The sequence below is a fragment of the Sinohyriopsis cumingii genome, chromosome 17 (assembly GCF_028554795.1).
Source record: "Sinohyriopsis cumingii isolate HCF-2022 chromosome 17, ASM2855479v2, whole genome shotgun sequence".
In the NCBI taxonomy this organism is placed as follows: Eukaryota; Metazoa; Mollusca; class Bivalvia; order Unionida; family Unionidae; genus Sinohyriopsis; species Sinohyriopsis cumingii.
The window spans coordinates 95,493,762-95,519,795 of record NC_142977.1 but is presented as its reverse complement, the minus strand read 5'-3'; the positions used below and the strand labels follow the sequence as shown (position 1 = coordinate 95,519,795).

Sequence of the window (26,034 nt, the reverse complement as noted above, 5' to 3'; positions counted from 1 at the left end):
GATTATCATCATTTGTGCAAACTTAAAAGTTGTTCACCCCTGAATGATTTCTGTCAAACTGTAAATTCTACTGAGTATTTATAGAAGATATGTAAAGGATTTTAAGTTCTTGTTAATGGCAATAATATATGATGGACATCTGGTAATGTTTTTATAAATTTTAAAGCCATTTGTACCAGAATGCTTCCTGTCAAATTTGGTCAAATTATGTTTAGCAGTTTCTGAGAAGTTTTTCTATTTTTCGAAATGCCAGCCATATTTAATGGTGGATGATATTTGAAAGCCCTTCATGCCAGGGTAACTTCTTGAAAGCCCTTCATGCCAGGGTAACTTCTTTAAAGCCCTTCATGCCAGGGTAACTTCTTGAAAACCCTTCATGCCAGGGTAACTTCTTGAAAGCCCTTCATGCCAGGGTAACTTCTTGAAATCCCTTCATGCCAGGGTAACTTCTTGAAAGCCCTTCATGCCAGGGTAACTTCTTGAAAGCCCTTCATGCCAGGGTAACTTCTTGAAAGCCCTTCATGCCAGGGTAACTTCTTGAAAGCCCTTCATGCCAGGGTAACTTCTTTAAAGTATGGTCAAGTTCTGCTGAGCAATTCTTCAGAAAGTCATTTAAATGTCTTCTATTTTTAGCAAAGGTGGTCATATCTGATCACAGATAAACATATTTTGCAAATAAAAAAAATAAATAATAATATTTTAAAAAATTCTCTATATTCAAATTCTGCTAAAGGTTTCTGTGAAGAAGCCATTAAAGGTTTTTCACTTTTTAGTAATAGGGGCCATACTTTATGGAGGATCAGCAGTATGAACTCAAAGACCCTCTGTGCCATAATGCTTTCTGTCAAATCTCATCAAATTATATCAAGTTGCTGGCATAAATTTAATACCCTCTATGCCAGGATGCTATCAGTCAAATTGGGTCAAATTCTGTTATTTGAGCTGAAGTCATAAAAAATCTGAAATTCCTTCATGCCATGATGCATGTGTAAAAATTCTTTTGAACTATTTTTTTTCTATGAAAAAGCCATTTAAATCTTTTTCTGTTTTTAGTCACACAGATCATATTTGATTACAGATCATCATTAGTTGTGAAAAGTTGAAAACCATCTATGACATGATGCTTATTGTCAAATCTGGTCCAATTCTGTTCAGCAGTTTTTTTACGATGAAGTCGTTTAAAGGTTTTTCTATTTTCAGTAACGAGCCATATCAGTCTGCATATCATCATCATCACTTGTGTAAAATCTGAAAGGTCTTCATCCCAGGATGTTTTCTCTCAAGTTTGGTCATGGTTATTTCAGTTGTTGTTTTTTATATTTGATAATGGAGAATAAATCTGAAGGTAGATCAGCATCAGTTACATACAAGCAATCTATCCCAGGATACTTTCTGACAAATTTGGCCTTGAGGCACATTATATGCAATACCATAATGCCCAATACATGTGATAACATACAAATGACAAATGTTTCTGGTACTTCAACACGGTAGTACCAGCACACTCTATTTTCATCAGATATAAAACATTCCAAACAGTTAGGAATTTCAAATGTGGCAATGTTTTATCAATAATTCTCTGCAAATATATTTATAAACCTATGTTCTTATAGGGTAGTTTATGTAAGCATGCAATTGTAATCTCTCTCTCTCTCTCTCTCATATATATATACACATACATATATATAAATATAAATCATATGGCGAATGTCAGTCCTTTCAAGTGCACTGAATCCAGCAAGGGATTCCGTTTGTCAGGGATTGATCAAGATAAATGCAATACACTGACAATGAAGAGAAATATAGAAATGAAGTGGCAACATGGAAGAGACAGCCTGGATGATTTCACATCAAAGGCAAACAACTTCCATCCTTCAATAAAATTCACGGCAGAAGTCTCCAACTCACACCACATTTTCCAGGACCCAAAAACAAATTGGTAGAAAACAAACTCCATATAGACATCTACTTGAAAACTAACCGACAAACACCAGTATCTACTCCCAACCAGCTGTCATCCAAAACTCTGAATTAGGAACATCTCATATAGCCAGGCACTGAGGACACACAAAATTTGCTCTGATGATGAAACATTTCTAAAAAGGTCTGAAGAGCTATCTAAACATTTAATTTACCAAGGCTACAACAAAGACCTGATTGTGGAGGATACCCAAAGGGCTAAACAAACAAACCAAGATGACCTAATAAAATAGTGAAATAAGGAAAAGGCTGATAGGATACCATTTATTCTGACCTACCATCCAGACAACTCCAAAACTGGTAAAATCATTGGGAAACACTAGCTAATTGTGGAATCGTCAGACGTACTAAAGTTAATCCTCCAAAACAAACCTATAGTAGCCTACCGGAGACCAAAAAACCTCAAGGACATCCTAGTCAGGGCGAAGCTAATGCCAATCACTAATCAAGACCACTCTAGTCAATCTGACCCCTTGCGTGACGATAAAAGATGCAAAACCTATCAACATATGATAGAGACCAGGACATTTTCTAGCACAGTGACTAGAGAAATATTAAACATACATGGTCCAAATAAAACGTGCAAAACAGAGAATGCTATTTATCTCATCACATGTAAAATCTGAAGCCTTCAGTATGTCGGAGAAACTGAAAAGCTACACAGAAGGATTAACCTTCACTGATCTGATTGAATGACAAAGCTGTATAGAAGCCCGGTCACAGAACACTTTTCCTCCCTTGGCCATACTTTCAATGATATAACACTTATTGCAATTGCTCACAACCAAACCTGGAGTTCCGAAACCAGGAAAGAAAAGGAATCTTACTGGACATGCCACCTTAGAACATTGAAACCAAGCAGTTTAAACTAAGAAGACTAAAAAAAGACAGTCATGCACAAATAAAATTATCTTTTGCAGAAGACATACTTTCTGTAAAATAATTCTCTAAATATGCTTAATAGCATATAATTACTACTATAACATGGAAATATCCAGGATATAATTTGCACTTACATAAATTTACATAAAACAACAGATGCCGTTATGGCTCATCAATTTCTAGGCCAATAAAAATATTTTCCAGCATCCGCAACAAGTTGAAATAAACTATTTGGAACATAATAAATTTAAAAGTTTAATTCCTGTAGAAACAGCCATGTAAAGTTTGGCAAACATAATGGTTTTTGTTTTATTTGTTTGTCGTGTCTATGTTTTGTATTTGCCTTTGAAAAAGACTCATTAGGAGTTGAAAGCTCTAAGGCTAGTAAGATACTAGTTTTGCACTGTTTGTTGTAAGTTTATTGCATTTATATATATAAGTTACAAATCATTCATTTTAAACTCAGAGGTATATTATTTTGCCAAGTTATATAAATTATATATATAAATTATTCTAGTACAACGAACGCAGACTGTATTCTTAAATGTACTGTTTTTTTACTTTTTTCAAAATGTTTGCAAGGGAGAAAACTCTATTACCCTAAACCTGTAATTCTCAGTAGGTGGTGCTCTACAGTTTCGTATTTTGCATAGGGTTAGGATTTTAAAGAAAAAAAGAATTTCACTGGCTTTCCTCACTGGTTATACTGGATATTTAAAAAAGACCTTGTATATCTTAGGTATAATGCAAAGAACCTTTAATTCCCTTTATTTTGGTGTATGATTGATAGGTGTACTATGGGTTATAGTGTATACAGCTTGGCCTTACTTCAGATGTGCACCTTTCAAAAAAGTGCTAGCTCTACTTGGTCATTTTCACTTCCTGAATTTCAGAGGCAAATTGTATAAAAAAAGAGCCAATAACTTTTTTTACATTTTATATATTTGGTAATTCATTCATTGCACTTTCAGAAGCTGGTATTGTCTAGTCTGGCAAAATTCATTTTCCCTATTTTAATAGCTGCTATGTATAGTGTACTTTACACTAATTCAGGCTGATTTTTTAACACAAGCAGTCATTTTAGTTAGCAGTGTGCTAAAATCATGTAAAATTTCCAAAAGTACAATATCCAAAAGAAATATCATCCACATTACATTAATGTAGCATAGAGGTATGCCAACATTCTCTCCATTGTGCATGTTTTAAATGCGAACTACTTCACCTTACATACGTCACTCTCTCAAAAGTACATATTATCTGGTGAGCGCCCCCTTAGTTAATATCATGGGTTACTTCCCAAGCATTGCTTTATTTAAAGACTGATAAATGGTATTTTAAAGGTGAAGTTTTAAAGAGCATATGATTTGAGAATTATTTTCTAACTTGCTGAATTTCATGGTGATGCACAGATCCTGCTCATAATGAAACTCAATGGACATCTCGATGCTTCAAGTTTATTTACCAAGTTTACCTTGATGCTTCAAGTTTATTTACCAAGTTTACCTCGATGCTTCAAGTTTAATTACCACGTTTCCCTTGTTGCTTCAAGTTTATTTGCCAAGTTTCCCTCGATGCTTCAAGTTTATTTACCAAGTTTCCCTCGATGCTTCAAGTTTATTTACCAAGTTTCCCTCGATGCTTCAAGTTTATTTATGAAATTAACTCAAAAGTCAGTTTTTCAAACACCGTATCTAGCGAGGTATTAAGCTCAGACAGTCAAGTACAACATCATCTCATTAAATACGTGTGGCTCTTGCTCATTACTATATACATGTGATATCTTAATCATATAAGCCTATATACCAAGTTTTATCAAAATCTGATCAGAAATAAAGCCTCTAGAGTGGTGCCAATTTAATGTATGATCACCTCATTAATATATATGGGCCTCCCTCTATAGTGAACCAAAATATTGATGATATATTAACAAATTCAAAGTTTTACCAAAATCACATCTGAAATATAGCTTCCTGAATGGCAACAAACTCAGCCAATCACATGTAAGATTAACTCAGGACTGTTTCATTTAAACATTCATGGTACCCAGAGAGGGCAGTTTAAAAAAAAATAAATGATAGGGTACTTTGATTTCACAGAGTTCATATTAAAATGATAAGAAAATTTTAAATTGCAGGTATGTGTAACTTTTAACGTGCCTTCCCTAGGCCCCATGTATGTTTCAATGGAACAGCCCTCATTAATATGCATGTATCTCACACAGTTATGAACTCTTCTTAGATCTTGATGATATAAATATATATTTTATGTCTCATCAAAACTAGATCTAGTCCTGGATATTGATAACGCAAAGCTATATTTCAAGTGTGAGCAAATCAAATTTTAAAGAAAATTTGCCTCCAGAGTGAGAAGTATTTTAGTGTAAGCCTCGTGTTTTCAAGATAAGCAACATTTTCATTTAGTGATCGATTATATATTATAGTCTACAGGCTTTTAAGTGACAATGTCTATATAGTCATCCATTAAGGAATAGCACACAAAAATTATAAAATGGCTACAACAGCAGCCATATTGAAGGTCTAATTGGCTCAAATTGTTTCAGGACCAACAACACCTCATAAGAAATCTTTAATAGAAATCCCCATCTCATTATGACTATCTCTTCAAGAGAAGAGAAGTGGAGATAAATTTTTCAAATAACAGCTATGGTGGCCATAAAGAAGGTCTAATCATCACCGTATATTTTTAGGACCAACTATATATATGAAAAAGTCTTTCAGTGAAAACCCTGTCACTATGACTCACTGTTCATCATCTGAAGAAACAATATCAAGAGTTTCAAGATAGCCACCATATCAGCCATGCTGAGATCTGATCAGTACAATATTTTTAGTCAGGACCAACAAAGCATCGTCATAAGTCTTTCAGTGAAACCCCCATGTTGATACGACCATCCATTCAATATTATGTGAAGAGATAACAAAAGTTTCATGATGGCATGTTGATATGACCATCCATTCAATATTACGTGAAGAGATAACAAAAGTTTCATGATGGACAGTAGTCATTCTAGATTTCAGACCAGCAACATTTTTATTTAGGACCAATAAGATATCATAAAAACATCTTTTACTGAAATGACCAATTAATTTAGGAGTAACGATAAAATGATTTTACTTGATGGCCACCATGGAAGCCATACTTGATTCTGTTCAGAAGGACTGGTGTAGGATGACAAAATTTTCTAGGCAGCTATTTAGGACCAAACAGACATCGCAAGTGGACTTAAGTGACAATCTCATGATGATACAACTGTCCATTCAGATGCAGGAATGATAAAAATGGCATATTGATACTATTTTCATTTAGGACCAACTAGATATCATAATACAAATCTTATAGTGAAAACTCTGACCATTAATTCAGAAGTAGTAAGGATAAAAAGATCTTTCAAAAATGGCAACCATGGATGCTATATTGTATATCTGTATTGTCTTTCAAAAATGGCAATCATGGAGGCTATATTGTATATCTGAGGGGCACCATATTTATTTGCTGCCAACTTGTGACAACAAACTTGTGGTAACAGATGATGGGCACTGGAGGATGGATGCCAGATGCCAGCCAACACAGAAGATTTTCTGATGCATGACCAGTAGAGCTACAAATTATGGTGTTAAATGCTTGCAATTACATTCTTGAAAGAGCACATCACTGCATGGCTACAAGATTTATATGATCATGATTTCACATGAGTTTGATAATTTGTGGGATCTGTACATAACAATGAGGTTATTTTACGTGTGATTGACTGAGCCTGTGACCACTAATGGGAATGAACTTAATTTGCTAACACTTAGTAAATGGGTTTATATTATTACAATCTTCAGTGAGTACAATTATGAAATGATTTAGTCTTGTATCTGATTGCCAGTGCTTGTCATCACTTTAGCAGCTATATTTCTGATCCGATTATACTCAACTTGTATAATTGTCTTCTGTTTTCAAGAAGTTAGCTAAGTTTGAATATGAGAAAGATCTCTGTATGTTAGTGAAATAATCTTGAATCTAAATTGGCTAAACATGTTACCATTAGGGAGACTGAATTTCAAACCCAGATTTTGCTCCAACATTTTAAATAAGCTTTTACATGCATTACCCTTGTCAGGTTGAGCAGTAAGTGAGATCTGTGCATATTAATGTGATGCCTTGCATCTGATTGGCTAAATATGGTACCATTCTAGATGAGAGACTACAATAATCTGCAGCAAGATAATGCATTTTTACCACTTGTATCCTTCTGCCAAAGGCATGCAATCATCTATAGCATTCTTTCAGTTGCAGAAGGGGTATACTTTTTAGCCATTTCCTAAGATGCTGTTCAGTTGTACCATTTCTTCAAATACCCAATCATAACTCCAGCTCTCCCAAGTTCAGCAACAAAAAAGCTAAAACTTTTCAATAAGTTGGAGTCAGACAAGAGTGATCTTTCCTTCAATAGTGGGATTTTTACCATATTTCAGTAAAAACAAAACTCAGCCAGTCAGGTGCAGGTTCACTTCACAAATGTTTAATGTCTCTTGATGATATAAGCCTATTTACCAAGTGTGATAAAAATATGATTAGAAATAGTCGCTAAAAAAATTAATAGGCTCAGCCAATCAGATGCAAAACCACCTCATTAATATGCATGGATCTTCCTCATAAATGTATTCATCCAAGATTGTAATGATTTACCTATTTAACAATTTTTTTCTTCAAAATTGGATCAGAAATACAATCTCTTGTTTGCTAACAAGCTCAGTAATCACATGTAAGACCAACTCATTAAATTGCATGGATCCACCCCACAATGAACACAATCTGCTCAGAAATGTGACTTCCAGAGTGGTAACAAACTCAATCATATGCAAGATGACCTCATTAATATGCATGGATCCACCCCACATTGAATAAAATCTGCTCAGAAATGTGACTTCCAGAGTGGTAACAAAATCAGCCAATCAGAAGCAAGATGATCTCATTAATATGTTTATATCTTGCTCATTATCAAACTTGCCCAAGATGATATAACTTTACATTCTAAGTTGAATCAATTCCAATCAGAAGTGGGGCCATCCCAAGTGATGAAAAGTTCAATTATACAGATACAGGTCACCTTATTAACATGACTGGATCTCACTCATTACCAACTTGTCTGAGATCTTGATGACCTTATTAACATGTATGGATCTCATTATCAAACGTCTGTTAAATTATTAATATGTATGAATCTCACTCATTACCAACTTGTCTGAAATTATAATGGCCTTATTAACATGTATGATCTCATTATCAAACTTCTGTTAAATTATTAATATGTATGGATCTCACTCATTACCAACTTGTCTGAAATTTTGATGACCTTTTTAACATGTATGATCTCATTATCAAACATATGTTATGTTACTAATATGTATGGATCTCGCACATTATCCAACTTGTCTCAGATTTTAATACCTCATTAATGTGTATGGATCTCACTCATTATCAAATTTATCTGGGATTTTGATGACATAGACCCAAATTCCAACAACAACTAAAATCAAATCAGAATTATGGATTCAAGACTAGTAATTGTTGACAGATGGATGAAAGATGACACATGATGGATGCAGGCACATGCAATAAGACCATCTGGACTTACAACCAGATGAGCTAAATATGGTTCAAGATGATAAAATTTAATTTAATTCTTCCATGCTGAGAACCTACAGAAGGCAAGCTGCATATATCTAGTGAAGAGGTGTGCTTGGGCAGAGTTTGACCCAACTGACAATTTCATTTCCAAAGCAGCAGTGCAATCAAAGAAAATGTGGAAGATGGACTTACCGACTAGAAATCTACTCAGCTGCCAGTATGAGTAAACTATAGTCAAAGATGAAAGAGACAACTTCTTAGTTAAACATGTAAAAATAGCCAATTATTCATGTTGCTTGCATTTTTAATTCCTCTCTCTTCACATAAAGGTATGGATTTATATCTAAGGCAAGATTTTGTTGTGAGGGCTATTATCATTATGCAACATTATTCAACCCAGGTAATTACCAACACTAGGTCCCAGACTGTGGGATATTCAACAATAACAAGATTGTGAATGGTACATTATGTGTTCTCCCCATCTTTAATAGTCATGTATGTAGATAACTTAAATTCTTGTGAAAAAAACACTTTTCTTTTTCAGCCGAAGTGACCTTAGTTTTTGATCTTTTGACCCCAAAATCGACAGGCTTCTTCCTTACCTCAAGTGCAAGCCAACCAATACATTTTGTAACTGTAGATGGTAGAAAACATGAGTGATCATGCAGAAACTATTTTTCTTCTAATAGTCACAGTGACCTTGATCACTACCTTTTGACCCCAAAATTTACAGGCTTCTACTTTACCCTAAGTGCAAGCCAACCAAAACAATTTGCAACTGTAGATCATAGAGAACATGAGTCATCAGGCAGAAACTATTTTTCTTCAAACTGTCAAAGCGACCTTGACCATTGATCCTTTGACCCCAAAGTTGATAGGCTTCATCCCTGCCCCAAGTACAAGCTGTCTACAAAGTTTGGTAACTGTTGATGCTGGAGTACAAGAGTCACTGCATAAAAACAAAATTGGTAACAGACAGACTGAAGGACAATATCAAAACATAACGGCAGGAATATAAAATGACTATATGGTGGGCAGATACAAATTGACAGTTCATATATTACTTTTCAGTAAATGAAAACCTGCACAAGACCATCATGTGGAATCCTCATTTCAACTGAACATTACACTAAACAATAACAAAGTTTTGAAAAGCTTGCCATAAGAAAAAGTCATTACAGGTCTGATACACTCATCAAATTAAGGTTAAGCAAAGAATAAAATTCCAACAATCTTTACTGTTGTTTAACTGATAAAGCCACAAAACTATATAGCCTGATATTCAATGTCCAACATTTTGTCTTTAAATTTATTTTCTTGCTATAATTAACATTCAGTCCATAAATGACAATGCCCAATTACATTCCATATTGCATATTACAGCCATTTAGTAAGATCTATAAATCAGAGAAACTAAAGTTTCAGGAAGTTTTCATTTCAATAATATACTTATGTGTCAACATTATGAAAAGGGTTAATAAATCTGATTAAAATCAGATCTTCACAATCTCACATCGACCGTTTAGGAGTCATGTTCTGGTGACTCTTAAAATAGACAATCAAAATACAGTTTTCAGAAATCTGAAAGTGAATCAAATTGTTCGGCACACATTTATGTGCTTCAGCAATACTGCTGTCTCCCAAATGAGAGGTTATAAGACTTCGTCTGCTTGGCTGATAAAATTAGTGATTATGGTAATAACATATGTTACACAAAACATGCCCCCAAGCAGTCACTGTTAGATCTCCATGTAAGACAGTGGAGATTGGATTTGAATCTGATTGAGGATTAATTAAATAAAACTGCCATTTCAATTTGATACACAAGAAATATGCATTTACTTTTCTTTCCCTAACTTTATGCTGACAGTGCCCGTCCCTCCCAATTTTCCCCTGCTCCTAGGCCAAAAACATGTGTTTCCAGTCAGCCAACCACCCCTATTTTTTCATTGCCGACCATAGTACTTTTTTCCACCCAGGTTTTAAAACAAAATTTCAACAAAAAAAATTCCCAAAATTGATTTCTGCATCTGAGCTGGTTTTGCCAAGTACTTGAAGCGCTTAGTACATTATATATACTGATCATTATAATACATATATAGTGAGAGAGAGTTTTTAAAAGTTTTTACAAAACAACACTAATTTTAAAACCGGTGCAATAGGAAACATGCATTGTTTTATCCTATAACTCAGCTGAATGATGTTGGCAATAAAAAGGATAATTATGTTGTATGTACATGCTTTGTAGTAAAATTCATCTCTGAGCAAATTGTTATTTCTGTTTAAAATTATGACTCAATCAATGAGATTCTTCTGACAATTCACCAATTAATTTCTCTATGAACATAATTATATTTCTTGGGATGGTATATGAACCTTTTGTAGTCATATAAAATATATATATCTTAAGTCAACATTTATTATATTAAACATAAATCTATTCATTGCTGCATCTTTTATAAAGTGTAGTACAGTGCTTCATAATGTCTTATCAGTCATCAAATTACAAAAGACTTATTTTCAAAGCTAGCATCTTATACCATAAAAAGGTTATAATGTCTTTGCCAACCCAGAATAATAATTAGAGAACAAACTAATTTATTTAACGTTTAATGAGTATTCCTTCTGTTAGAATTGTTCTGAATGGGTTTTTTTTTGACAATTAAGAGGTTAAAGTGGGTTTGACATTGCTCACATGACTGAGAGCTGCCTAATATCAAACGCAAAATAAATTGACCAAGAAATCTGCATCAGTAGGATGCTTTGATTTCTGTACAAATATGTTCCAATGCTGTTGACTGAATATGTTAATGAAAACAATTGTTTCCATATAGACCTAATTTTTGGTATCTTCATCCATACTTGATAGCACATCAGCATCATTTGCTCAATATTAAAAGCCTGCAATGCCTGGGTGCTTTCTGTCAGATTTGGTCAATTGTATTGAGCATTTTATTATTGATAAAGTCATTGATACATGTTTTTACTTTTTGTAATGATGGCAAAAAAATGTAAGTAGATTCATATCATTTATATACAATTTGAAAATTATTTTAAACAAGTAAGGACTTTTCTGTTTTTAGTAACGGTGACTGCAGTTGAGAGCAGATCAGCAGTTTTTTTAGAAAACTGAAAGCTCAGAATGGAAGGATGCTCTCTGTCAAATTTGGTCAAATTCAGTTGGAAAGACACTGCTTAAAGGTTTTCTACCACATCTGCTGTAATACCTACACTGTGCACTTAAATATTAGTATGTGAGTATATTTCCCCAACACATGTACACACAAGAACAGTTAGCTTCTTTATGTTGGGAACTCTCCACTTGGGAGGTTTATTTTCTCTCCTAATATGGACATGCTTAATAAAACATGCATCAATACTTTACACATGTAAGACACATGTAAGACACACTTCGTTTCTTGTTAACTATACATAAATAAGATAGGTTACTGAGACTGATTTTAATCCACCGAGTTTAAGGGTAATGATACACTAGACATGCTTAATTGTGGTAAGTTCTGAGAAAATCATTATGTTCTAGACTAACTTTAATCCACCAAGTTAAAGGGTAATGATACACTAGACATGCCAAACTGTGATAAGTCCTGATAAAATCATACTGATTTTGTAGCAGCTGCCCTACTGCAAGGCATCCCAGGATTGAAACACATGCATCTACCATTGCCAATTTTATGAAAATTTTAACCAAAAATGTGGGATGCAGACATGCCAACTTCCATGAAATGAAAATCAGGATGCCAAAGGAAAAAATCAGGATATGGAGAAGAAATACAACTTGATCAGTGTTTGCAACCATGTAGTTACAAAAACTTTACAAAGAAACTGACATCTTCACTGTTTTATGCTATTTACCAAACGTGAAAATTGTATGCTACAGTCATGCCATGAAAAATTAACACACTAAAATTGATCAGCATAAAAAATGAAAATGGAAAATTATAGATTTTCATGGCATGACTCTGTAGTGTGTTCTTTACTGAATTTCTGTAACCCTTTGACTCTCTTTGCAAAGCCATTTTGTAATCAAAAGTTCGTTTTGTTTTAAATTGGAGGCCCTTTTAAAAATCAGGATTTTTTAAGAAAAAAAAATCAGAAAATCTGAATTTTCCAATTTTAAACATAAAATAAGGATCATCTCAAGTAAATCAGCATAAGTAGCAGGTCTGTGTATGTCCAACATTGAATACTACATTTGTTTTAAATATTTATATATTTGTAAGTATCTGAAAACTGTCAATGACAAGATGCATCATAACTGGGTCAAATTCTGTTTTATCAGAAGAGGCCATATAGATTTTTTTTTTCTATTTTAGTCATGGTGGCATCTATTTACAAATCTGAAAGGGCTTCATTTCAGGATACCTTCTGGCAAATTTAGTCAAATTCTGTTCAAACACTGTTTAAAAGCTGCCATTGAAAGGTTTTCATAATGTTACTAATGGCTGCCATGTTTGATAGCAGATTTGCATCATTTGTAAAAGATGAAAGCCCTCTAAGAAGGCTTATTATCAAATTTGGTCAAATTCTGTTGAGTCAGCTAAAGGTTGTTCTATTTTTAGCAATGGTGGCTACACCTGATGCTGGATGAGCATCATTGCAACATTGGAACTCCCTCTACCTCAGGATGCTTCTCGTTAAATTTAGTCAAATTCTGAGAAACATTTAAAGGCTCTTCTATTTTTGGTAACGGTGGCCATATCTGAAAGTGGATCAGTGTCATCTATAAAAATATGAAAGCTCTCTATGTCACGATGTTTTTTGTCAAATGTGGTCAAATTCTGAAAAGATCTCTATGTCAGGATGTTTTTTGTCAAATGTGGTCAAATTCTGAAAAGCTCTCTATGTTAGGATGCTTTTTGTCAAATGTTGTCAAATTCTGAAAAGCTCTTTATGTCAGGATGTTTTTTGTCTAATGTGGTCAAATTCTGAAAAGCTCTCTATGTCAGGATGCTTTTTGTCAAATGTTGTCAAATTCTAATGGTAGTCATATCTAATGGTAGATTAGCATCACTAGTAAAACCTTGTAAGTAATACACATGTATGCCAGGATGCTGTCAAAATTTATCTAATTATGCTGAGCAGCTGTGAAAAGGTCATGAACTTTTTTCTTCTTTTAGTAACAGTGGCCACATTTCATGGTAGATTGGCATCACCTTGAAAGGTAGAATGTTTTCAATCAAATTATTATAAAATTCTGTTGACTGCTTAGGTGGCCTAAGTGGTTAGAGCATCCACCTCAGACGCAGGAGGTCATGAGTTTGAACCACAGCTGAGTCATACCAAAGACTTGTAAAATATGGTACAAGCAGCTGCCTCACTTGTTGCTGAGCATTAAGAGGTTAGCGTTTGGACTGTTCGGCCTGGTGTCAGGATAAAGTGACTGGGTGGGACATGATGCAGGCATCATAGCAATATGACTGAAAAATTGTTAACACTACGTTTAAAAAAAAACCAAACCCAAATGAAATTCTGTTTATCAGATTTTGAGAAATCATTGAAATGTTTATATATTTTTAGCAATGGTGATCATGTCTGATAGGACAAAGGCATCATTTGTGCAAAACTGATTAACCAACATGCCAGAATGCTGTCTGCCAAGTTCTGTTGACACGGGTTCAGTGATTTGTGAGAAGTAATTAAAAAACAGCAATTTTTAATAATTGCAAGATACCATTAGCTCAGCTGGCCTTGTGGCCTGATAAGTGAAAACTCCGAAGGATTTAAGAGATTGTACAACTGTCATAACAACACCACCAAAACAGGTACCTACTACAATAACATGTACCCAGTACAATGTACTGATAAGTGAATTAACTGCACTTACTTGTGCCAGTTGTGGTTTTATTGAAATCATTCAATTATCTTTGTTGTGTGTTAGTCTTGTGTGCATGTACTTCTCTATAATGAAATTAATAATATCACAAAAGTTTCTTTTAAATTAGGTCTTTAAAGATTTCTTGACTAAAATTATTTTCATGTGTGTTATCTGAAATTGGCATCAGCATGAAAAATCCAACAAAATAACAATAACAGCAGTAGTATCAGCTGCAGCAACAGCAGCGGTAGTAAGATTCTACATTATACCAGTCTCTTCAAGAAAATAAACCCTACCTGTAACCTCTTTTTAATATGGATGGGTCATAATGCACAATATTATATAACTAAACAGGTGCAATACCTGGCCAACTGAGGAATGGGACAAGTCTTACACAGATAAGACTATTACATATCAGAAAGAAGCCAAAACTATATAAAATTTTGCTACGCTAAAAAATATTTGATCTAGGTCATCTAAATATTAATCCCACTACTAAATTTGTCTTCAATCCATGCAATCATTTAAAATACACAGAACTGAAACAAAATTAGTGACATACAGGAGGGATAGATGTACCAACCTGCATACAGACAGACAGATACTGAGACACACTAAATGCTCACTATATAAAATATGGCAATGGCATAAAAAGCTGATCAAAATTTCACTCTAGAGTCACAATATGAAACCCTACCATATATACTCACTTATCAGTCGAGTCCACTGCAAACTACACAGCCATGTGCCACTATATATGGGTCTATGAGTCTGTTAGGATTAATCAGTAGAACAAACAACATACACTAACCTGATCCAATGGCAGATCAGGATCTATTTGCAGTTGGACTTGACTTTAAAAGTGATATATATATATGGTCAATTGGTACTTCCTCTCTCTACTCACCTGATATTCCAAAATGGCACCATTGTACCTATCAACTTCAAATTGGGAGGCTCCATAATATTTCACCTGTAAATCATTTGCACACAATATTAGTTAAATTTAAATGTGAAAAGATAAATGTGATCATTAGTACAGCACTGTCTAAAATCTATAACAATAAATGTGTTCATTAGCAGAGAATTTCATAAATCAATAACATTCAAAATAACCTGAAAATTTTACATCATAAGACAGTAGCGATTTAAATGATAGCTCTGGAGTATTGTCATAAATCTGTACAAATCAAAGTACGCTGACAATTTCACATTATAAGTTGACAGTGATTTTGAGATAATTGATTATAATTGTATAATTTGAAAAAAAATAAGCATATAAAAATAAAGAATTCTCATCTCCTATTGCAACTTTCGAATTTTGGAATCTTTGAGATGTACAATGTCAATGCGGCAGGCTTGAACTGTAATCATTATAAAAAATATAAAAAGCATACTTAAGGAACAGATGTCCACAGCATTTTGGAAGCCATATGAAGGAACTAGTTTAGCATTGGAAGATTGGTGGGTTAGGTAATGTTGACATTACCAACAATAGGATGTATGTAGTTGTGTTTTACGACACCTCAGCACAAAAGTGGCTGTCTAGTGCCAACCAAAGGTTAAATTAAAAACCATAAATTGGAACTGCACAAAAATTTAGTAAGATAAAGCCTTCCAAATAAATGTATAACTAGATAAAGCCTTCCAAATAAATGTATAACTAAATAAAGCCTTCCAAATAAATGTATAACTAGATAAAGCCTTCCAAATAAATGTATAACTAGATAAAGCCTTCCAAATAAATGTATAATTATGTGCAACAAGATAAAATAAAAAGATTCTGTAACAAGGTATAACAAATAACAGATAAAGGCAACATGTAAAATCCTTAAAATATGATTAAAATTTGTTTTTTCAATCTAAGATTTTCTCAGGTGGTATGTCTTCATATAGTTTCTTCAAGCAGTTTACATCAAAATACTTCTGTCTCACAGAGTGGAAACACTAGACAAGAATGTGTTCTCTTATGTTACGTGTTTAGGATTGAATAAACAGTAACATAAGACAGAGTGAAAACACCAAGCTTTGAAAAATATAACAATTAATTTATTTCCCTGGAAAAATTCTGTAAAAATGAACATATATGAACTTACGGTTTTAAGAATCAAATCCAAAAATAATCCAAGAATAATCCACGATTAAAATTTTAGAAGTCCTAATAATGACATGTTCTAATAATTTCAAGTTCGAGTCCTGATGAAGAATCCAAGATGGAAGGCGATGACATATGCTGTAGCCTGTACTGTATTGAAGTATACAGTTCCTTGTACAAACACAATAATTTATCCTCTGGTTTTGGAAATCCATAGAAAATTTTCAAGAAATGTCCTTGTTCAAGAATTCTGTATGAATACAATAATATTTCCAGAGAAGCGAATTAATCTTGTAGAGTCCAAATAATCTGAAGAAAAATTAACAAATAACTCAAAAACTCAAAAATTCAATACTGGTCACAACAGAAGAAAACAACCTGACATCAAGTGTTTAAAGGCCCGGACTCTGAGATCTCTCTCTCTCTAAACATCACTATTAATACTAAGTATTTCGCAATTTCAGAAATGCCTAATTGCGAAAAAGAGGATCACGTGATCATGTTTACATGTATAAGTCACATAGCTGCTGTATGTCCTTGATAAGAACCAATCATTTTACTCCGAGAAAAGTTGTTTACTTGACCCTTAATCAAGACCAGGGACTATGTCAAAAATAGAAACAAGTGTTTCTATTATTAAGTATCTAAGGAAACATTCAGGTCAAGCTGAATTTTCTGGAAAATATCAAATTCCTTGTAAACAAAATTACATTACACTGACATGTAAAGAACATGAAAAGACTCTAAAACCCACAAACAATCAAATCAAATCAAACACAACTTAAATCAAATATAAATTTAATCAAATATACGTAACAGTTCCAATGTCAGTGGACACTGCAGGGTATACATTCTGGTCAAGGTTCACCTTTCAGGAGGTATGCATGAATCAGGTATGTGTGTCCAATACATGATCAACAAACTACCATCTCATCTCTCCAGGTGTTCTACACAAGGGAGGCTACTCTGCACTAGTTGGTTTGATGATCTTAAGTTTGTGGAGCTTTTGTTTCACATATTTTGCCAAGAATGACAAAAGTACTGATTTATATAATATATAAAGTAATTATATGGAATTGTCCATTCAGGAATGGCTGACTGCATGGTAGTTTTGACTGCTTTCTAGGCTGTTTCATCACCCTTTATGCCAATGTGTCTAGGCAGTTAACAGCACTGAACACTTTTCCCAGATTCTAGGAGAACAAAAAGTTTCTTTAATATCTGGGAAATTAACAGGTAGTCCAATTTCAGATTCTGCAAAGCTTTCAAAGTGGAAAGAGAATCTGAAAAGATGATGATCCTTTACAGGTGTGTGGAAGGGTTGGTTTGGTCCTTTACAGGTGTGTGGAAGGTTGGTTTGGTTATTTACAAGTGTGTGGAAGGGTTGGTTTGGTCCTTTACAGGTGTGCGGAAGGGTTGGCTTGGTCCTTTACAGGTATGGGTATTGATATCACCAATACTTCTTGCCATATGGGGGAGAAGGTATAAGGTTGAGAGGTGGGTGGGATGGGTTACAGACAATAGACTTGTTCAGTATAGTGGAGGTTTGAGGATTTATGATAGTTAGATTCAGTAAGAAAGAGATTCTAATACTGGAGGTTTCATGCTGGAAAAATTGAATAAGAACTTCAGTATATTGGTTGTAATTATTAGTCAGAATGTGAGTGGGATATTTCTTGGTCATTCTAAGTACAACAAAAAGGTTCAAGGTGTAATCCTTGGTGTCAAAACAGTTGCAGACAAATCACGAACTTTGAGTGCAGAGGAACAGACACAGTACAGAAAATTACTGGGACTGCTAAACTAGGCTGTACAAGGTTCAAGACCTGACCTGACTTTTGACATGATAGACTGGTACTATAAGCAATTTTGTTAGAGCTATGAAACTGATAAACAGACTGAAAGATATCAAATCATCCACAGTGTTCCCATAATTAAATGAAGATTATTTCAAATGGAAGATACTGATTTTGCTGATGCTTCTTCAGGAAACTTAACTGATGGAACAGGAAGCACAAGACTCCACATATTACAGGTTCTTGACAATGATGGTAGATGTTGCCCAAGTCCATGGATGCAAGCAAAATTAAAAGAATGGTCCAAAAAACAATTGCAGCAGAAGAACTAAGCCTCCAACAGGGACTGGAAGCTGGCTATTATTACAGAAAAATGATTGCAACCATTTTGAGTGTGTCTCCTAAAATTATAAGCACCACTGCAAATGCTGACAATAAAAGTGTTCAAGATGCAACATAAGAATGCTTGACAATAAATAAATTGATAAAATCAGGTGGTGTAGTGGAACTGTATGAGAAAACTGGGAACGAGTGGATATTAGCTTCTAAAAATTATATAATCTGGGAAGATGTTAACAGATTTTATGGGAATATATGAATCTGTAACTATAAGGATTGAGATTCCATATTATATATAGCTGACCAAACTGAACTCATCAAGCATATAGCTTTGCGCAAGCATTTAATGTGCTTTAATTTCTTATGACAATTTTGTTGGTTTGTTTTAAAAAAAACACACAAAAAACCCAGTATAATTAATGTTAAAGCATCAAGGGAGAATAATCCTGCAGGCTTAATCAGGTATGAAAGGAAGTAAGCCAAAACTCTCTAATAAGGAAGAAAAAGAAGGTAGGAGGGACGGTTGTGTGTTATGAGTCATGCCACATGTATCTGAGATTAAATAAAGAGTTCTGTTTCCAAGGCATTCTTTACATTGACAGCCTGAATGGGAAGTGGCAGACTAGAATGTGGATTTGTCAACAATAACATCATTGAAAAAATCCCAAACCAGAAGTTAAAAGTCTGGAGATTTCGTTTTCCAATGCCTTTTTGTGTGAATAATGATAGCCAAGGTGTTTTGCAGAATTAGAATACCCTTTCCAGATATCCATTATCTGCATATTTCAGTCTTTAAAGACTATGTAACTGCACTCTGAAGTACTCAGTCCATTATCTAAAGGCATTCACTATGGCCTTCATCTTCGGGAGACCGATATGCATCAAGCACTCCAAACGGAAACAAAACCCAATCACTTCTTAAAAGGAGGGCAGTGAGTCAATGGCAGATACGAGACCTTAAAAAGTGAAAAAAACTGCACCGCTCCAGTGGCCTTGTGGTTTGAGTATCCACCTTGGATGTGGGAGGTCGCAGGTTTGAACCCTGACCGAGTCATACCAAAGTCTGATAAAAATGGTACTAGCAGCTGCCTCGCTTGGCACTCAGCATTAAGAGGTTAGTGCTAGGACTGGTTGGCCTGGTGTCAGGATAATGTGAATGGGTGGGACATGATGCTACATGTCTGCAGCATGATGCCCCAGTGCTAGACATCACTATAAACTGTTACACTGCAGACATTGTAATGATATGACTGAAAAATTGTTAAAGCTACGTTAAAAATCCAGATCACACACACACACACACACACAAACTGCATAATTTAATCTAAAGGGCAAAGTGTTAGCCACCACTAGGATAGGAGGATCATTTGCAAGAGTGTCACGAACAAGCAACCCAAAACAAGAAGATAAATGTCATTATTGGTATAAACTTTACTGCCATACAAGCCAGAATCCTTTCTGTCAAAATTGCTCATGTTCTGCTGGAAGCTTTTCTTTGAGAATTCACTCAAACGTTTTTCTCTTTATAGCAATGGCAATAATATTTCAAGCTTTATTTCTGTTTTATGCAACAGTAGTATGGACCAACTGTAAACACTTCAATGGTCTTAAAGCCAAATTTGGTCAAACTTGGTACAGTGGTTCAAGCAGATGCTGAAAATAGCAACTGATGACATTTAATTAATAAATCATGATGGATGCAGGCCATATCATAAACTGACTTGGACTTACAGTCTGTAAAGTTAAAATCACACTAAGAAAAAGAAATGACCATTAAAGATACAGGGTTAGGGAGGTTAGAAGGAAGGGTGGGATGTAAATTTTCTAACAGATTTATTTTATTTTTCTACCTGAGAAACAAATTTTACTAAGGGCTGTTCAACTTAAACATACATGGTACCCAGGGAAGGCAGTTTTAAAAAACATATATGCCAGGGTACTTTGATTTCACAAAGTTTATATTAAAATGATAAGAAAATTCTAAACTGTATCTATGAGTGAGTACCTCACATTAAAAACGCTTTCCCTGGGTCCCATGCATGTTTTACTGAATAGCCCTAAACACGCTGTTCTTACCGTTTCAAAATTAAGAAGTGAATCTACAGCTTTAGAATTCATAGCGTTGTCCAGTTTGTTCATCTCCCTCCTGTATTTGGTTCTCCATTCTGTTATTTTCACAGTCACAACTGCAATAAATGAGGCAAAGACCACTCAATTTAATTTGAGCAGATAATATAAAACAATGAACCTCATGATAACAAGGTCCACGGTGAGAATCCAAAAATCACGCTAATGAGTCTGTTTGCTGGATGTAAAATGCACACATTCTTATGCAAAGGTCATTGATTTGTATTCTGTCTGCAATATTACAAAATCATGCTAATGAGACTGTTTCCTTGATGTAAGGATGGACAGATGGTAACTCTGTACCCCAGCATCTATGGGGGTGTAAAATGCACACATTCTTACTCAAAGGGCATTGATTTGTATCCTGTCTGCAATATTACAAAATCATGCTAATGAGACTGTTTCCTTGATGTAAGGATGGACAGATGGTAACTCTGTACCCCAGCATCTATGGGGGTGTAAAATGCACACATTCTTACTCAAAGGGCATTGATTTATTCTGTCTACACTACTACAAAAATCACACTAATGAAACTGTTTGCTGGATGGAAGTATGGACAGATGATAACTATGTACCCTAGCCCTCTACGGGGGTGTAAAAACCACACATCCTTACTCAAAGGGCAATACATTTTATTCTGTCTACACTATTACAAATATAATACTTCACAAGTAAACATTTTACTTACATAGGAAAAGTGCCATGGCTATGAATACCACAATTCCAAAAATGTAGTTAAAGGCTGTGATGAAGTACACAATAGCAATGATGATATCAACGATAGTTGGAAGAATGCTGAAAACCACATAACTGAAAAGAAAATATGATCATTTTAAAAGCTTATTTATTTCATGTGTTTGGCTTGACATTAGTTGATCTCCAGAATACATCTATCATGTAAATTTCATAACATATCTAGTTAATGATATGAACATAACAATTTAAAAATGTTTCAGAACACAAATCCCTTTCTCAAGCATACTCCCAATTCATGGCAAGTTCACAAGGGTTAATGCTAAAATGCAATATAGCCAAAATAGTTGCCTTTGATTCCGTCATTCTACCCAAACAACAAAGCTCAATTTGCCTTCCCATGATTTTGTACCATTCCACCCACCCACTTTTTTTCCTTCACAATCCATAACTTCACAACCTCCCAGTTTTTCTTTTCAGATGACAATGGATTGATGATAAAAAATAAAGTAAAATGTGAACTTCTTTGTATAATTTCATCGAGGAAGTTGGCAAGTTAAATAAAATATGTTTTGTGCCTTAAGTCTATTTTGCTGCTAATTTAACAATCATAATTACCAGAAACTCTATTGCCAACTATGGAATTCCTCACAAACAAAAATCACATATGATCCTTGAAAAAACAAGTGAATGGAAAGCATAATCTAACAGAAGTGATATTTTTGAACGTTTTAACAGTATTTCATCAGTATTTGAATCATCTGACATTAAAATATACAAAACAGAACTTTAAAATAACTCTTTTTAAAGATTATGAATTCAGAGCTTCCTACATTTACATTTCTCTAATCAGGCTAGAGAGAGGTCATTTCACCCCAATAATAGAGTCCAGCATGGACCCTGGAATACATGTTAGTTGTAGGACTAATTTTAGAGCACACAATGTAAATCCTCATTTTGGACACTGATGATTCTAGTGCACACAGTGTGAAGAATTTAAGCTAAGAATGCATATTAATTTAAAAGATTTTCAAGGATCAGACTTATCATATATACTCATTTATAAGACAAGTCCAAATGCAAACTGCACAGATCCAGATCTGCTGGCATATAATGTGCCGGCAGATCTGGACTAATGCAGTTTGTTACAAGTAATCAGTAGAACAAACAACATAAACCCTGATCTGCCAGTACACTGCACGATTGCAGATCAGAATCTATGTTGTTTGTGGTTGGACTCGACTTATAAGCAAGTATAAACGGTATATTAGTGACTTACTATTGATGCTACGATGTGCAAGTCCTTAGGCTGCCTCAACATCACAAGTTTCATAAGTGTAGGATATCAGTATAATGTGTTTCAGAAAAGTCAATTAAGTTTAAAAACTTTATGAATCCCACTTTGAAAATTCATAGGGACTTCTGCATAAGAACCCTGCAGACATCAATCCCTCAATATAAAGTCATTCATTATAAGGATAGTAAGGCCATGGGTCCCTTTTCATTCATTGATAGTAAAATTATATGTATGACTAATTAATCACAGGGCGGTCTCACTATAAAGTTGTATATTCCATGGACATCATTGTAAAAAGGGAGAACTGTATCTTCTGGTGCAGACAGAAAGCTAAGTTAAACCAAGATATAATGGTTGGAATCAGCTTATTTTAAAATTCAATCCTATTCTGTATTATCACCTGAGCAGGCTGTTGATGCTATTTGTTCCTCTGTCTATCACTCTCAATACCTCTCCTGTTTTCCTTTTCAAATGCCAACGGAGTGATAAACTGAAAAATACAAAAATAAACATACTTCAGAACCTAACCAATGGTCCATTTTTTTCACCCCAGGACATGATTAATATTTTTACATGCATATTTTCATTTTCTACAGGATCATATTTTATCACATTCAGTGTGGAATCTTGGATTCCATGTGCAATGGTTGCCAAATCTTCCAAATCTGGGTAACATAAAAATTTTAAAGAAATAAAGAACAAGAGTCCCTTGATAGGCTGATGCTTTCAGGAATCCAAAATAACACCAGTTTTTCCATTTAACTGCTGAATGTTAAAACCAATTCTTATTTTGTAAGCAACAACAAGAAAACTGGCCAATGCGGCAGCCATACTGGACGTATGATCCGTACTATTTTCATTTAGGACAAACTAGACATGATCAGAAGTTTTTTGGTGAAAACTCCACATCATTATGGTCACCCATTCATAAGGAACAGCAACAACAAGTTTTTAAAAAGTGTGGTTGTCAAATTCGGTGCCAGATTGGCATCCTTTTCATTCAGGACCAACTAGACATCATAAGAAGTCTTTTTTCTGAAAACCCCATGTCAATATGACCATCCATTCAGCACAATAAGGTTTTCATGGCAATGATGGCCATACTGGTTGTCTGTTTTTATTAAGGATCATGAGAAGTCCTCTGGGAAAACTCCATGTTAGTAGCCCTTTCCATGTAGGATGTATAGTGACAACATTTTTAAGATGGCCAATTAAACCTAGGGATGAATGTAATAATACATTTTCTTGGTAATCTTCCCAGTATTTTATTAGGAATAGCAATAATAAAACTTGTATTAATGAAATGAAGAATGATCAACTCACTCTTATCATGCACTAGCACCTTCTCTTCTATGACAGCATCAGTTCACATGCCTGCAATCTGAGGCCTTTATGTCATTTCCAAACAATGATAAAGAATCTAGATCACATCCTAAAGGGAGGTGTTAACTTCCCTAAGACAGGAAGTGACCTAGACCCATCATGAGGATGGAGGTGGTCAGCCTGAGATCAAGAGGATGATGTGGGAACATTCTTACTTTTTATGTAAGTGAGGCAATTTTCAGTGAGGTCCGAAACTATGTCCTCCCACAGACAACAAACAGGACAACCATTGTTAAATGTACAAATTGAAAGATGATACATAGATGGGGTGAGTGTCCCTTGAGGCCTTTCTCATTCCTGCATTTATCCACACTTTGTGGAAATAATTATAATCTGAATGAGAAGAAGAAAATAAAAACTAAATGAACCAGAACTAATAAACCTCAATTACATTACTTTTATCTCAAAGAATGTGATTCCAGATCACTCTAATTTATGTCCAGTACTATACTTGTTATACGGTAGATCTTTCTGATATACCTTGCATAAATTCCATACTAGCTTGAAGTGGTGTTTATTAAAAAAGCAGTAGCATTTGGAATGCAGTTTGTCATTAAGTAGTCCAAAGTTCCAACATGACAGAGAACATGAAATAGGCTATAAAAACCATGGAACCCTTCTGAACAAACCTGAGATTATTTGGTGACACAATTTGTTGGAAATCATGAAAGAAAGGCACCATGGGCATCATGAAAAGTATCAAAAGTCCCCTGCTATCCAGAAAATAATGAAACAGATAGGCTGGTGTAACACTTATGCTGCCAGGAAACTGGCATAAAAACAGCGTTGTCTCCTCCATTCTGGGGCTGACATAAAGGAAGTGAGAAAGGCAGTAAACTAGAAATGTGCTTACATTATTCATGGACCTACACACCCTGAAATGGGCAATTTTACCACCAGACAAAACAAATTCATGGACCTACACACCCTGAAATGGGCAATTTTACCAACAGACAAAACAAATTCATGGACCTAAAGACTCTGAAATGGGTAATTTTACCAAAAGACAATGCAAATGAATAGACCCACAGACTCTGAAATGGGTAATTTTACCAACAGACACTGCAAATGAATAGACCCACAGACTCTGAAATGGGCAATTTTACCAACAGACAAAACAAACTCCTGGACCTATGGACAAGCAAATATAATTGCAAATGAAGTATAAACATTTAAATGTTTGTCAGCAAATTTGTATTTCTTATTTCGTTTGTTCGAGTAAAAATTACAGAAAACAATCACTGCTGATGATGTAATTACCCCCAATAGGAGTTATTTTGTTTTATGTCTGCTTCAACATGAACCATATCACACACTGTATGGGGTGAACAATTATTAGCATAAAGAATCTGATCCTTGATTATCACATGACAGGGATTTCAACTGTGGAAATTACGTGGCAGAAAAATATAATTGACCTTCACATCTGTTTATGAAATGCATCCATGTTCTACTCTGTTTTCATTTATTATTCATTGTTCTGCATTCAGCATTTTGCATTTGTATAGTTTTCTTCAAAATGCATCTTTCATTTCATGTGCATGAATTCTACCTTGTATTATCTATGTTCATTCTGCATTTTATCTGCATTCATTCTGCATTTATTTGTATTCATTCTTCACTTGATTTGCATTCATTCATTTGATTTGCATTCTTCATTTAATTTGCATTCATTCTGCATTTGATTTGCATTCATTCTGCATTTGATTTGCATTCTTTCTGCATTTTATTTGCATTCATTCTGATTTCATTTACATTCACTCTGATCTCATTTGTATTCACTCTGATTTCATTTGCATGCTTTCTGCACTCAATTTATGTTCATTCTGCATTCTATTTGCAGTACTATTTCACTTCACTGGTAAAAGTTAGTCTTTATAAAGACAACTCATCTTTCACATTAAGCCCATATCTCCAAATAATTCCAAATCTATGATGCTTTCATGTACCATATGTACTCGCTTACAA

At 34.5% G+C, this 26,034-nt stretch overlaps 1 protein-coding gene across 2 annotated transcripts in view; it reads right to left on the bottom strand.

Annotated features, from left to right (window-relative positions):
- The window catches only part of LOC149779474 (ATP-binding cassette sub-family B member 6-like), a 90,154-nt gene that overhangs the window by 40,308 nt on the left and 23,812 nt on the right, over positions 1-26,034 (bottom strand). For both annotated transcript variants that reach the window (XM_089940162.1, XM_089940163.1), the window contains exons 7-10: positions 23,084-23,173; positions 21,382-21,503; positions 20,642-20,751; positions 15,243-15,308 (exon numbers count right to left, since the gene is read on the bottom strand). In XM_089940162.1, coding sequence (XP_089796288.1) covers positions 15,243-15,308; positions 20,642-20,751; positions 21,382-21,503; positions 23,084-23,173 — 388 coding nt within the window. The remainder of the gene's footprint in view (positions 1-15,242; positions 15,309-20,641; positions 20,752-21,381; positions 21,504-23,083; positions 23,174-26,034) is intronic.